Below are 15,247 nucleotides of genomic sequence, written 5' to 3' on the forward strand. Positions count from 1 at the left end.
ACATGACAAACAACTAAACAATGTTATTTTACGAATCACTAACGATAAAAAAGGGTGTAATTGTAAAACCAAGAAAAATATCCTAAAAAAACGGAAATAAACAAAATAGTAATCTTACACGAGATACAAAGTTTCAAGAAATTTAATCAGTAATATGGTCGGAAATTACAGCACACACAACTATAGAAATATTGAAAAAAACCTCCCAAGTCCAAAGAGTCTATTGTAGAATTTGTGCAACCTGGAATTCCTTACAGTCCTGACAATATGCACATATTGACTTTGTGATGCAACACTTTTTAAAGTTTCATTTTAAGAGAACCCATATTTATTCAAGCAGGAGCAGCAAAATATGATTTTTAACAACTTAACAAACATGAACTAGATTTAGCTACCTGTATTTACCTATCTGTGTAATTAGTATGATTGTTTTGATAAGCATGCACTTTTGTTCTGATAACTACTTGCACCTATTTCTTGAACGTCAACATAATTTTACAAGTAAATTGTCGGTAGATCAAAGGATGTTGGCATTCAAGATATAAACCATTACTCCCATCTAAACCCTTATCATAAACGCCGATCAGACTGACCCACATATCCAACCAACTGATCACATATGTTAAACTCGCATTATATTTCAATTCATTAAGTATAATTTGCAAATGAGTGTTATACACGTATTGAACTAAATGACCAACATATTCAACTCGCATAATATTTCAATTTCTTGAAAGATAATTGAGTTATTTCCAGAAAAAAATAAAACATCAGATATTCCCCTAACCTAGAATTTGGTTTTTCTTATCAAAAACAAAAAATCACAGATATTTCTACTTTAACGCTACTATCATATGTATGATGGCTGTTAAAGGTTAGAAAAACAAGAAAGCATGTAGTTTAAATAGTAAAAATATAAAATGATTAGGAAATCGTGTTGTATTTTAAGTGATACAAATGTTGGTGTTTTAACTTATTGTAAAATTCAGGTGCGTACCACAAAACGTTTATTTTCCAGTCAACCTTCTATTAAACAATTTTTAATAAAAGGAGAATGTTTATGATCGATATAAGCATAACTCACGAATAAATAATAAAAAAATTCAAACTTCATTGGCAAATAAAGAAGGAAATCGTGATCATTGAACATATACTCTTCCCAACTGGTCAAAGAAAGTTTAGGATGTAGTATTACTTGGAGTTATCAATGTAAATAGACTTATTTTACTAATCAAGTCAAGGTACAATACGCTTTATAATATAAGTATGCAGAACATCATCACTGCTTTTGAAGAGTATAATATTGGAAAATTCCACTTTTATCGTCTGTTATACCAATGCATTGTTGAATATCAAAGTCACCGATTAAAGAAAAGTTAGCAGCCGATAGCAGCACTGGTGTATGTCCAAATATGACCATGTGTCCACCTTTTTTCACTGTCGGTACAAGACATTCAAGAAGATGTTCTGCTTCTGTCGACGTCACTACTTCTGAATTTAGAAAACGAACGAAGACAACATCCGCAGAGCCTGCCGATATTTTTGGTTCCATGGCGTTGCCCCAATGTACTTCATCCACTCGATTTCTAGCAAATTCTATCATTTGCTTGCTCAGATCTTGTCCGATTGTAAAGCTTTCTGGAAAAGCCTTTTTGAGAGTTGACAGGAAAATTCCAGTAGAACAAGCTGGGTCAAATAAAACCAACTTTTGTGAATCAAGTGTTTTCAGAAATTTTACGGTATATTCTCGTATCTTTTCTTCACCACAGCCAAGCATTTCATCAAACGCATTATCAACAACCCAGCCTTCAGAAGGTGAAAACAATTCTGTCCTGGTTTTTTCATTTAGAAGAGAAAACGGATAAACTAACTCGACATTAAGTGTTTTATTATCTGTAATATCCATAATTATCTTTAGTTTTTCCTCATTTGTCAATGGATGGTAGTACAAATTGACAAATTTTTCAGTAATTCTTTGGTCAGAAAACATACCAAGCAGCATACTGGCCGTTATCAAACTACAGTGAATTTCTGGAATTTTATTTTTTATCCACAAGTCTGAAAGCAATTTTCGTCCTATCAATCTATAATTGTGAGGACCAATCTTAAATGTTAAGAAGAATATACTTTGTGGCAGAGCCCAATGTTTCTCAGAAAGTTTCTCCAATTGTCTGGTGTTCACTTCATTCCAGTTCACATCCCTGACAGTTTTGTCAGGGTTTGTAATTCGAAAGGCGATGTAGCGGTCTAGTTCAGACTTTATAAGCTCCAGTGTACTGTAGTCTGTAGGATGTTCTTGAGCTTCAGATAAGGCATTTTCTATGAGAATATTTGCCTCAGTAAACTGGGCTTCCGCAAGATCTTGCCGTATACGTATGAACTGCTCTCTCAGATTATCATCGTACATCCCTTTGAATATACCATTGTAGCTTGTAATTGCTTCTGTTAACGGAGAAACAATTTGGTACGACATTTTGCAGTAGCAACTCGCAAAGTTTACCACAGGTTCTGAATCTGCGCTCTAAACTCTCGATCACTTAAAACTGAAAACAAGGAGATAAGAAATCAGTTTTCTTAAATAATTGTTTTCAAATATTGGATAAAATAAATGTTTTCAGATATATTTAAGATTTTATGAAAATATGTTTTTATCTTGAGATAAAAATATGAAGAAATGTATATAAATTGGAATGAAAATTGTTCTTAGATATTACGCAAACTTGTTCTTGAAATACATGTATTTTGCAAAAAAGTCTAGCATTTTGTTTTAAAGAAAGTTAATAAGACTAAATTTTAAAATATACACTATGAAAAAAAGTTTAAAATTGTAAGTGTTCAACTGAAATCAGCTTATCGTCGCTGGGCTTCTAAAATGTCGTATATGACTTTTTTGGCTAAAAATACTTCTTGACATCAATGGTCGCGGCGGGAGGAAATCTTTGGTATACCAAAATAGCATACAGTTAGACAAATCAAAATTTGTGAAATAAGACATATTACAAAATTGCCAATGTCATTTGTTTGTAAAGTTTGCTTCCAAAATGTTGTATGAAAACTTGAAAATCGTTGTAGAATGGCTTTGGGAAAAATAATTGTACATTTCTTTATTTCTGTGAAAATAGTTTAAGTTCTTGGATAATCCAGAAATGTCAAAGTTTTTATTTCACTGCTATTTACAAAAATGTTCAAGTTCACATACGACATTTTGGAAGCATGCATTTTACCAAAATTTTCAAAGCCTGTTTGTGAAATATTTTTTTATTGAAAAATTTGTAATTTACAACATTTTAGAAGCCCAGCGACGTTATATAGTTGTTGACCCAATGGTTCTTTCTGGTCGGAAGGAGTCAACAACATGAATTGAATGTAGATATTTTACATGACGCAATTGCTTATACCACTCAAGGTAATTTTTTAATTGCGTACATATATTTTTCAATGTCAAGGACAGTTTAAAAATGTTCAGTCTAGTGGTTAAATCTAGTGGTATGAATTGGTTTTATTATTGGTCGTACACATAGTTATCAAAAGTACCAGGATTATAATTTTATACGCCAGACATACTTGAAATACAAATTTTCATTATTATGTATTAAATGGAAAGAAACGTTTTATTATAACATAAATATCATAAACAAACAAAATTACCTAATATGTTTTACCACTATCATTTAGTCAACCCTAATGTTTGAGAATAAATTGTCACATTGTTTCAAATCAGCAATATTTAAAAATTGATCAATGGATATCTTTGCGACTGTCATTCAAAGGACATGCTAGGTTCAATACACCAATATCTACACAAAGAAATGACCGTACAAAGTCAGGAACATGGCCTTTGTTTGATGTGTTTGAGCATTTGATTTAATCTTTGTTTTTTTTAAATTTTCTTGGAGATCGGTATTTTTGCTATTTTTCATTTTTGCAGACAGATGTCAGCAGAATGAGTAAAATCTGAGGGTTTCGATATATGCAACATTTATTATCTTATGTTATTAAGAAATTTCATTCAGACGCATTGAAAAGTTTGTAACTATCTTTTGTTGGAAACAGTATGTTGATGTTTGAATGTCTTTTAATTATTTGTTTTGAATTGCTATCTCTTTGATATCCTACATCTACTTTTTGAAATTTTATAAATGACTTTTGATATGGAACAATAGAAAATTGAATTAATATTTTTTTTTAAAGCAGGTCTCGTATTCCTTGGTCTCCTTGAACCGCAAGGACAGGAATAAGACCATTTGTCGTGTAGACATAACAATCTTATTTTAGATATATTAACATTTACATTTTTTTTAAGCTAAAACTTAGATTTACTTTTTTTCAAATTCTTCGTTAAAGGATTCAAAACTTATTCTGAATGCGGATTTACTAATGTACGTTGTTATATTTTTTCCCGATTTGTATTATATATACTTCATGCATGCATCATCTTAATATGTTTGCTTGCAGACGAATTTTTACCGTTATGAAATTTTTCTTAAATTTGCTTTAAATAAACATAAGTAAACACAAATTTATACAGTGAATATTGGCCAATCATCGACCATATAATCCTCCATTATAATTTTTTTTTTTATTAAAAAAGAAATTCATGAACTATTAGGTAGTTTATAGTTGGTAAATATATGTTATTATTTTAATATTTTTTTTGTCTTAAAAACATGGTAGATTAAAATGAAATATGGTCTTACCTTTAATATACAGGAGTCTTTATAGAACCAAAATTAAAAAAAGAAGAATATTTGAAGTGTTTCTACATTCAACTACGCATAAAAAAAAATGTACTATGCCTTTAACTCTAACTGTTAATTTTCTGAAATTATGACACAGTTGAATAGGAAGTCCGATAGATTTTAGTAAACCATACTTTTCATGAATAGAACTTTATATTTGTGTTATATAATTTATAAAATAGATTTTTTCTTAACCGATGACGCATGAAATCATACGATTTTGTTTATAGAGGGAAAACCTGTTCATATTTTTGGAAATATTATTTTCTTGAAGGTATTGATGTTATATGTTTTTACTTAAACATTCGACATAGCTTGTTCTGTATGCGACATACCTTGCACGATCAGTGCAATGATTTAAACACTTGAGATTAAAACATGTAATCTGTTTGTTTTATTTTTAATGTTAATTACAAATTCTATATAGAATTTCAAAGACAAACAAATGATATATAGAATTTCAAAGACATCCAATGATATATAGAATTTCAAAGACAAACACATGATAAAAACATTTCTTTGAAAAACAGACAGACTTAAAATAAAGATGTCGCATGCATTAATGTGTCATCATATATTATGTTTATGTTTAGGAGAAAAGTAAAATTAATTGATATCCTGAAAAATAAATTGTCTATTATAGAATATAGTCGACTCGGTTAACACACATTTTTAGTTTATGTTAGATTTTTTCCAAGAACAGACGAAGTAGGACAACATCGTATTGAAGTTTTTTAAACACTGTTGTAATTTACAGTAGAAAAATGACTACCTTTCACAGACTAGCGTCTTCAGTGTGTCTTTTCTGTTTAAAAGTGATTGGTTATATCAGCAATACGGTGAGTGGTTTTAGTATATATATATATTTTTTGAAAAAACCTTAATTATAAGTGAACACAATTTAATAACAAACAAACATATAACAACAAACTCCACCATAACAATAGTTTAATGCATCATATTGTAAGATATATAAATAAAGGCCACAGTAGTATACCGCTGTTCAAACTCATAAATCCATGGACAAAAAACAAAATCGGGGTAACAAACTAAAACTGAGGGAAACGCATTAAATATAAGAGGAGAACAACGAAACAACACTACAATGTAACACACACAGAAACGGACCAAGCAACAGACAAAATCCCACGAGAATAACAAATATAACATCAAAACTAAATACATGAATCTGGGATATAAACGTGCATATTTCGTAATTTTGAAAGTACACTCAATTATTTTCACCTGATTTTAGTGGAGTTCGTGTTGTTTCTAATCTATTATTTATAACTATTGATGTAAATGTCTTTTGGTTTTGTGAGTCTTTGTTTCACCTTGGTTTTGATAGTTATTGTCTGTCATCAGCTTTGGGATTTTCATATTCAAAAGTACCTGTCGACCACATCATTTTGATCACAATCAGAATGAAAATGTCTGTTTGACATTAAAAATATGATTTACTCTTTTAAATAGGAAATTGAATTTAATATTCTTACACAAATAATATTCAAAATTTAAATTCAGTACTGGGTAAGAGTGAGGGCATTTGTTATTTCCTGACTCGCAGAATTTATTCTTATATGTTAAGGATTAACATTTTTTACCACTTCACATGAATGATTTTGTGTTGTTGTTCTGATTACTATTTTGAAATTGAGAATGGAAACAGGGAATGTGTCAAAGAAACAACAATCCAACCAAACAGCAGAAAATAAGCCCAAGGTCACCAATGGTGGTCATCAGAGGCGGGCTTCAATTATCCCTTTATCAAAAATGTGTAGTATTTCAGCGAAAATGAACGCAAAACTAATAAATGAATCAAATTTTAAAAAAATATACAAATTCTGTCTGTTTATAAATAATTCATATGATTAGAAAAATAATGGAAGTTTATTGATTAAGTGAACATGTTATATATGTTATGACATGTTATATAACATTTTATTTTTTTTTATACTAGAAAATTCCATAAAGCATCTATTATTTCATCTGTTATACATATATCAACTGTCTTACTTATTGTGGTAACTAAGGGAGGAAAAATTGTTGTACGAAATTAAAAGTTGAAAGATACAGCTCAATTTAACGATTTTTTTTTATACATTTACACTATTGAAAAACAAGCTATATTCAAGTCGTCCTGAAGTGTATATTTTAAATATACATAGGTGCGGGAGTTCTCGCTGCATTGAAGACCCATTGGCGACCTTCTGCTGTTGTCTATTCTTTGGTCGGGTTGTTGTCTCTTTGACACATTCCCCATTTCCATTTTCCATTTTATATATGATATATATTTTCCAATCGTTGGATATGTTTCAGCTTTTGATTTTGCAACTTTTTGTTTCGAAAGTTTCATTGAGTTCGTTTTTTTGTTATAATTATTTTGAATTATTGTCAGTTTTCTCAGTTGAATGCTTTCTTTATTCCAGATGCCATTAACAAAGAGTGGTTCTATTCCAAGTCCGTGTTGGGCTGTACGTTATATGCTACAGAAGGCATTTGGGAATGAAAAGCTTAGCAAGTTAGAGTTTCTTACACAGTTTTATCATAATGATGGTCTCTTCTGCCTTGATAACAAAATTTACATATTTGATCAGAAATTAGCACAAGCAGCAATCAATAAATTAGAGAAGGGTGCTGAGCATTACCTAAACGATTCTCCACTTAAAGATACATTTTTAGGTTCATCCCAGAAAAGCCCGGAAACAAGACGCGCTGTTGCATCTTTGTTTAGAAAGACATCCATAGAAGAACGTGCATCTTGGATTTTTGAAGATACCAAAAGGATGTGTTCGAAAATACGACTGAAGTCACTGAAATCTGTAAATATTACAAACTGGTCATTGCGAATGGCTTTAGACATTGTTGGTCATGTACTTTTTGAAATAGATCTTAATGCTTTGGATGGCAAACAAGATGATTTATTAGAGTGTATGGTTACAATTCTCCACAAGTGTTATGCGCTTAATGAAATTTCTGTAGAATCTGAAGAATTTAAACGGGCAAACGAAAGCTTAGACCGAATAACTTCCAACATACTTCAAGAAGCATTAGAAAAAGAAAATACAGCTTTGCGAAAAAGACTCGTGGTACAGTTATACGAAGCTTGTGGATTTGAAACAGTAGGTTTTTTGTTTAAAATCCCAGATTTCCATAGTATAACATGTTTTTCAAGCATTAGTTGTTTCCTAGTTGATAAGTTACTTTTTTTTCAATATAAAATGATGACAACTGCTTCTTATTTTAAGCGTAGTAATTCATTTAACAAAGAAAAAAGTTGTAGGCCTTACATTGTATTTGCGTTCAATGAATTAAATAAATTATTATTTTCAGGCTAAGGATAACATGAAGTTGTTTTTGATGGCTGGAACAGAAACAACAGCTTCTTCAATTCCTGTTATTTTCTCTTTGTTGAATGATTTTCCTGATATTCAGGTAGGATAATATTTTTTTAAATTATTTAAGGATTAAGGTATTTTTACCTCATAATAAAAAAATTGATTTTATGCATTCGTGTTTCTTTTTTTTTTCTTTTTTTTTTTTTTTCAAACATCAATACCATCGAGAACTAAAAATTAATTTAATACATGTAGCACTTAAACAATGAAAACAACACTTTGCAAGTTGCATGCGTTAAAAGCGCTTTTTTAAATTAGCTCCATCAGGAACGCTCAAACCCGAAAATTGGAAATCCAAGAATGTAATAGATTCGAAACAGTTGAAGGTTGCAGTCTTGTAATTGACTGTTCCATAGGCTTACATGCAAAACAGCTTATCTTTGAAAATAAAATAAAAACCAAAATGCTACATAGAGAAAAAATTCATGTTCAGATCATGTATGTACTAATGTGAAATTGTGATTTAATTGAAAAAAAAGTGGGTCATGTCATGAAGAATAAAAAAGTTACGTAATCCTGAAGTCAAAACATTTTTTTTTCTATTTTCTGTTTGTTTTTTTACTAGGCCGCACCACTTCCAGTAAACATGATATCCTTCAACTTTCCTGGATTGATATCCCCAAAAAGATGCAAGATTCTTTTTAAATCTACATATATGTTTCAATTCAGCATAAACCTATAATCAAACAGAAAAATTGAGTCCAGAAAATAAATTCAGAAAAAAATTGACTATTTTGTTTCCTTCCATATTTTGACATGCACCGGAAACTGGAATTGTAATACAAGACTGGTACCTGAAGAGCTATATGACCAAATACGACATAAAAATAATAACCAAATCTATAAAATATTTCTTTGTCTTATTTGTTCACATATCATTGTCAATATGTTGGAATTTTATGTGACTGTCATACAAGTGAGAGGTTTAGCTTGCTATAAAACCAGGTTAAGAAAATGCCTGTTTGATGTGTTTGAGCGTTTGATTTTGCCTTTCGAATAGGTACTCTCCGTTTAGAATTTTCCTCGGACTTTCGTAATTTTGTGATTTTAGTTTTTGCTTGAGGGATTCGGAACCTTAGTTTCTTAATAATTTCTAAATTTAGAAACTGAAATTTTTGATTTTTAACTTTTGCAAAATAGGTGAAGATTGAAATACTTCATTGAGAAAATAACACCACAACAAGTACGGTTTTTAAAAATAGAACTGCATTCATATAATATGTAAATATTTTAATCGTTCCAATTCTATAAATGCAGTGAATGAAAAAATATGTACTATCAAGGAATGACCACAATCCACCACCACCCCTGGAATAAATTCAGTTTTTTGTTCACTTAATTGATATTAATCAATTAAACGACAAATTAAAACTAAAGCTAGTGTATGTTACACAGATGAACTATGACGTAGGTGAGTACATCTCATGGATGTAATTTTTAATCACCTAGTTAATTGCGATGAGAACATGTTGTGAAAGCAAACAGGTCACAAAAAGGACGAGAATTCATTTCGATTTGACAAAAAGGAACGACTAAATAGCCTCGATTTGAGAAGTTGGGACATGCGGAACTAACAGAGTAGTTTAAAACCATAACCTTAAGCTTTCAATTGCAAAATATATATTTAATTAAAATATGCCTTGATTACCATGTATACTTAAATCAGTATTATATTTTTTTCATATGATTATATTAAACACTGAATGGGTTTTTTTCTATCACGTAGTTACTGCTTTGATCTCTGTCATTTTTTAATTAATAAGAATCTACTGCTTCTATTTGACATCATACATGAACTTTTTAAATATTTTTTTTATTATCTTATGAAGAAACAAATTTGATGAAAAATAAGCAAAAGTAATCTGGTTAAGGTACCATAAATTAAAACTTTTTCTCTCTTTGCAGCAGGAGCTTAGAGATGAAGTTGAAAACAGATGGACTGAAATATTGACAGAACCTACTACTTCTCTTCCAAAAATAGAAAGCATGATGAAAGAAGTTTTAAGGTTGTATCCTATTGCGCCTTTCATCAGCAGACAAAACAATGTTCCTGTAAATCTGGGCAATATTTACCTAGATCAACATGTAAGTTTATTTGTTAAAAGAATTGCGAAAGATACCAGAGGGACAGACAAACCGATTGATCGAAAATAAACTGACAACGGCATGGCTAAAAAAGAAAAAGACAAACAGACAAATAGTAGTACACAAGACACAACATAAAAATTAAGCTCTAAGCAACAAGAACCCCACCAAAAGCTGGGGTTTATCACAGGTGCTCCGGAAGGGTCAATCTATGTAGCATTCATTTAGATCAGAATAATTACACAAGTTTCAATAGATAATAGATGTCATATCAGTCAATGTAGATAATATTCATTGAGACGACCGTGACATTTATATTTTAAGTTTGGAATGGGGAATTATACTTGTGTAAAAAGTAGAAAAGTCAAATTTTTTAATACTATTGCAAGATGAAAACTCTTATACTGTATGTTCTCTAAAGTATCTTTGGAATGTCTTAGTGTCCACATCTGATTCACGCCGGTTTAATTAGGTATCACATATATTGAAGTAAGATCCAGTTCTTCGTACTTAGTTTTAGTTCCAAAGAAACATAGAACAGACATATGATTATCCTTCATAAGTGTAGTTGGGGTGTATGTTGAGTTTCCAAGTGAATTGTCAATACCTAATGCATTTATTTAGCGGCTTATGTAATACCATTTACAAAAACGAATTTTGTGTGGGGCTTTATTTCTAAGGAAAACAATATATTCGTCGTGCATGTAAGACAGGTGTTTTACAAAATTAGAGTGGGTAAAGATGGTCCATAATGTGTATTCATTAATATAAAAAAGACGATGTGGTATGAGTGACAATGAGACACAATCCACAAGAGACCAAAATATAATTCATAGACAGTTTTTCAATTCTGATTTGTATAAACGATATCACATTTGTAATTCATTCTTTAGTCCATTCGTAAAGAGTATGAATTATATATGTCTTCCTTTTTGCGTTAAACTCTCCTGCCTAGCATAATAATCGACTGAAACCATCAGTATTTGAAAAGTTGTTTATAACTGTATAAAATATGCAACAAAGGAGCACAAAAAGGCTTATAGACAAGGAACATTAGCAAAAATTAATCAAAAACACAAAAATTTGCCATAGCACAACAACTTAATGACGGGATGTGTAATTACAGAGCCATGTCAAATGTAACAAAGATACACATAAAAGGCAATAGACAAAACACAGGATCAAAAATTAAAAAAAATAAAAGAGAAAATAAAAAGAATACCGTAGAGCTATAACACATGGACGGGATGTATAAGTACATAAAAGTCAAATGGATATCATCAAAACAGACTAAACAGTAAAAATACTTCTTTGTTTTGGGGATTGATCCAAAAGTGATTTCCGAAGACTGGAGGATTTTATCAGTTGTTTGCCATTCGTTTGATTTATTTCAGATTTTGCCATTTTATAAAGGACTTTCCGTTTTGAAATTCCCTTTGAGTTTTTGTGATTTTACTTTTTGTAACTTTTTCATTGTGTAAAAATTATTGTACTTTTAGGGGTTAAAGTCTGACAAATTCTTATTCATTCCACATTTCGATTTTCCGTTCGACATTCAAAACCAAAGTTTGTGACCTAAATTAAAAAACAAAAATCAGGCGTTTTGAATAATTTGCTTATACAGTTACCATTTCTTTTGCGCATTAATGATCATTTGTTTAAGGTAGCACAATACAAAGATTTTATAACTCCAACTCTAAAGTTTTAAAATGCTGTTACTTTCTTAATAATGCTTGAAAATTTATAAAAGTGGTAGTTTTGGATAGCTATCAGATTACTCTTTCAAATAAATGCAATGTTAGTATTATGCAACAATTATGTAACCAATTATAATGTTAACTGTGTCTAAAATATTTTCCAGCAAATTTCCACTTTCAAATGAAATTAGCTTCTGCATAAGTATCCCTAGAGGGTTGGTTTTATTATATGTTGTTCCTATTGCTATTATCTACAAAAGGTTGTCTCAGATTTCAGATAGAATGTATAGAACAAATTTTACACCTCATCAAACATTATCTTCTTTTATGTGGTTAGGATGTTTACACTAATTAGAGATTTATGAGAGAATGGAATACCATAAGGACAATTTGAGACACCCTTTTGAAGCCCATGATGTGTTGATTAAGATTTCGTTAAAATTTTCTGTAAGTTAAAGAGACGATGGAGCTAAATTCATTCAAGTAAACTGACCCAGATTTTGCTACTAATTACATAATAATTGATTACATAATGATTGCATAATAAACATATTGCAACCATTTAAAAGATTAATCTTTTATCTATCAATATATACTTCTTTTATTTTTTCTATGCATTCATAAGAAAGTTACAGCATTTTAAAGGTTAGTGATTGGAAGTAAAAAAATCTTTGTATTGTGCTACCTTAAGCAACTTGAAATACTCAAGTATAACTACTTTCTCTTTTAAGATTTTCAGAAAACATACATTTACGAAAGAATACGTCGATTCAAAACTATATATAGTATAAATAAAGAAGTCTATAAAAAGGCCCAATCAGTAAATTAGATATGTACCAGAAAGTCTAGATTAGTCGATACTGCGCATATAAGGGAAATTATATAAGTACAAAATATTGCATAATATATATAAATTAAAGTTCAAAATTCTCTAAAATACTTTAATTCAGTGCACGAAAAAAATCAAGAGGTTATTTAGTTCTTCTCACCTAGGTTTTAAGAGAAATATTGCTGCGCATATACTGTTCAGCATAAGTATTGAACTTATGTGACCTTAACTTGTAAATTCATTAAAATTATAAGGATATACATTTGATTTTTTTTTCAAATACAAGAATTCAAAATAGTATCTTAATATTTTACTTGGAGTTTGTGTTGTTTGTCTTATTTATCTGGTTTTTTTTTGTATTACTTTATATTCTTCTTTCGCTCATCTTCAAAATTTTATTGATGTATTTTTGGGTAGAATAAATGTATTATGAACTAATATTTCACAAGAAAACATCAATTTTTTTATTTCAGAGTGATGTAATCATATTTACCTGGGGAATTCACAGATCTCCGTATCACTGGAAAGATTCAAAAGTTTTCAAACCATTCCGCTTTCTTGGAATGGAATCCTTACAGTCCAACATGTATATACCATTTGGAGCAGGATCTCGAGTGTGTATTGGTCAACACTTGGCTTGGATAGAACTTCGTTTAGTTATAGCAAACTTATTGCATGAATTTAGGTTTTCAAAGAACCCAGCAACTTCAGATTTAAAATTTGTAGTCGACTGGGTGCATGCTGTTGTGCATCCTGATAAAGACATGATCTTGTCATTAGAGAATGTAGAACATGACTAAAAGATATGACCAGCTATTGCAGAATCTATGCAAATTTGTGTAACGTGTTACTCTTCACTTGTATTCAAGCTTGCCTTGAAGTAGTTCGCTCATGGTGTCAAAATTTTAAATGTGTTACCTAGCTGAATGTAAGACATCTTCTACTAAAAAAAAATCAAGATCTATAAAATTTAAATTTTATTCAAGAATTAACACTGCTGTTAAACACATCTGATACAATACTGCAAATTTTTACAGATTTCTGTAAAATCTTGCGTTGAATGACTTGAAATCACCAAAATGGATATGTAAGACATTGCATTTCTTCGATAAAATATATTTTTGATAAAGCATGTCATTCAAACTTATTTTTTTAGTAATTTTTCTTTCATTGTTGATGACCCACTGGTGGGCTTCGGTTGTTTCTTACCTTTGGTAAGCCAATGTTGTCTCTTTTATTCATTTGCCATTTCTTTTCTCTATTTTACAAGAGTCAATTCTGTGAAAATTTGAAAACATTTCCTCAAGGTTTCAACTATATCCTTACTAGTTATACTCCAAAAATTGGTTAGTCAATGCACTCATCATAGATACCAGGAATAAATTTAGTATATATACAAAAGACTCATCAGTGACGCTCGAATCCCAAAAAGTTAAAAAGGCCAAATAAAGTACGAAGTTGAAGAGCATTGAGGACCAAAATTCCTAAAAGTTTTGCCAAATACAGCTAAGGTAATCTATGTTTGAGGTAGAAAAGCCTTAGTATTTCAATTATTCTGGATGTGAACCTTTAAGATTTTTATTTCGTTTTTATGTTGAGGATTTTTTAAGTGACAAGTTCAACATTAATTGAATATACTATTATTCTACACTAAGTCGGTCTCATATTGGTAAAACAATTAAAATTAACCCTGTTCAGATGTGCAATAAAGTAACACAAGTCCATAAAAACTGAACTTTTATCAGCTATTGAACTAAAACACCCCTGTTAACGTTAACAATTTTAAAAAGCTGTACAAAAAAACTTATAAAAGAGGGGCGAAAGATACCAGAGGAACAGTCAATCTCAAAAACTGAAAATAAACTGACAACGTCATGGCTAACAATGAAAATATCAAACAGACAAATAATAGTACACAAGTAACAACAAAGAAAAATAAAGACAGAGCAACACGAACCCACCAAAAACTGGGGGTGATCTCAGGTGATCCGGAAGGGTAAACAGTTCCTACTCATTATGTGGCACCCTTGTGTTGCTCATATTATTACAAATCCGTTAATTAGTCTAATTTGGTAGGTCACATTCAAGAAAAGGGAAAGGGATTGTAGTTACGACGTAAGAACCAACTCATGATGGTGTCCGTAAAATGATTTCAACTTCAACATTTTAAACTCTAGATTGTGAGCAGAAACCATTTATCAAGAAAATCCTGATAGGAAATAGAAGCGCGGAAATATCGTATCAATTGGGAGATATATACTTTTTATGCATGCCTTGCTGGAATGTTGCTACATAGAAATGGAATTTTCACAATTGGGAGGCTGAAATCATCTCGTTTGTCGTAAAGTTTTGTTTTCAACCGACCCTCGTTGTCGATTTCTAGATGTAAGTCAAGATATGAGACAGACTTAACCATATCTTTGCATCCTTTATCTCTAGTTCGATGGAATAGAAGCGTTCAACATAGTCACCAAATTTTAAATTATTTAGCGAGCGACA

General features: G+C 30.5%; 2 protein-coding genes across 3 annotated transcripts; one reads left to right on the forward strand and one right to left on the reverse strand.

The window, feature by feature from the left end:
- Nucleotides 1–1,098: 1,098 nt before the first annotated feature.
- Nucleotides 1,099–4,850, reverse strand: LOC139516174 (isonocardicin synthase-like). The gene is made up of 2 exons (XM_071306080.1): nt 4,698–4,850; nt 1,099–2,543 (listed from the first exon to the last, which is right to left on the reverse strand). Exon 2 carries the CDS (start codon nt 2,471–2,473, stop codon nt 1,280–1,282), a length of 1,194 nt encoding a protein of 397 aa, XP_071162181.1. The 5' UTR covers nt 2,474–2,543; nt 4,698–4,850; the 3' UTR covers nt 1,099–1,279.
- A 21-nt stretch (nt 4,851–4,871) lies between these two features.
- On the forward strand, nt 4,872–13,895 carry LOC139516173 (uncharacterized). Of its 2 annotated transcripts, none has more exons than XM_071306078.1 (6): nt 4,872–5,013; nt 5,426–5,578; nt 7,169–7,861; nt 8,073–8,174; nt 10,043–10,222; nt 13,222–13,895. In XM_071306078.1, exons 2-6 carry the CDS (start codon nt 5,504–5,506, stop codon nt 13,546–13,548), a joined length of 1,377 nt encoding a protein of 458 aa, XP_071162179.1. In that variant the 5' UTR covers nt 4,872–5,013; nt 5,426–5,503; the 3' UTR covers nt 13,549–13,895. The 2 variants fall into 2 exon arrangements, with proteins under 2 accessions (XP_071162179.1, XP_071162180.1); XM_071306079.1 differs by having other exon boundaries at nt 4,913–5,013; nt 10,046–10,222.
- The last annotated feature ends 1,352 nt before the right edge of the window (nt 13,896–15,247 follow it).

This window comes from Mytilus edulis, chromosome 3, assembly GCF_963676685.1.
Source record: "Mytilus edulis chromosome 3, xbMytEdul2.2, whole genome shotgun sequence".
NCBI classification, from domain to species: domain Eukaryota; kingdom Metazoa; phylum Mollusca; class Bivalvia; order Mytilida; family Mytilidae; genus Mytilus; species Mytilus edulis.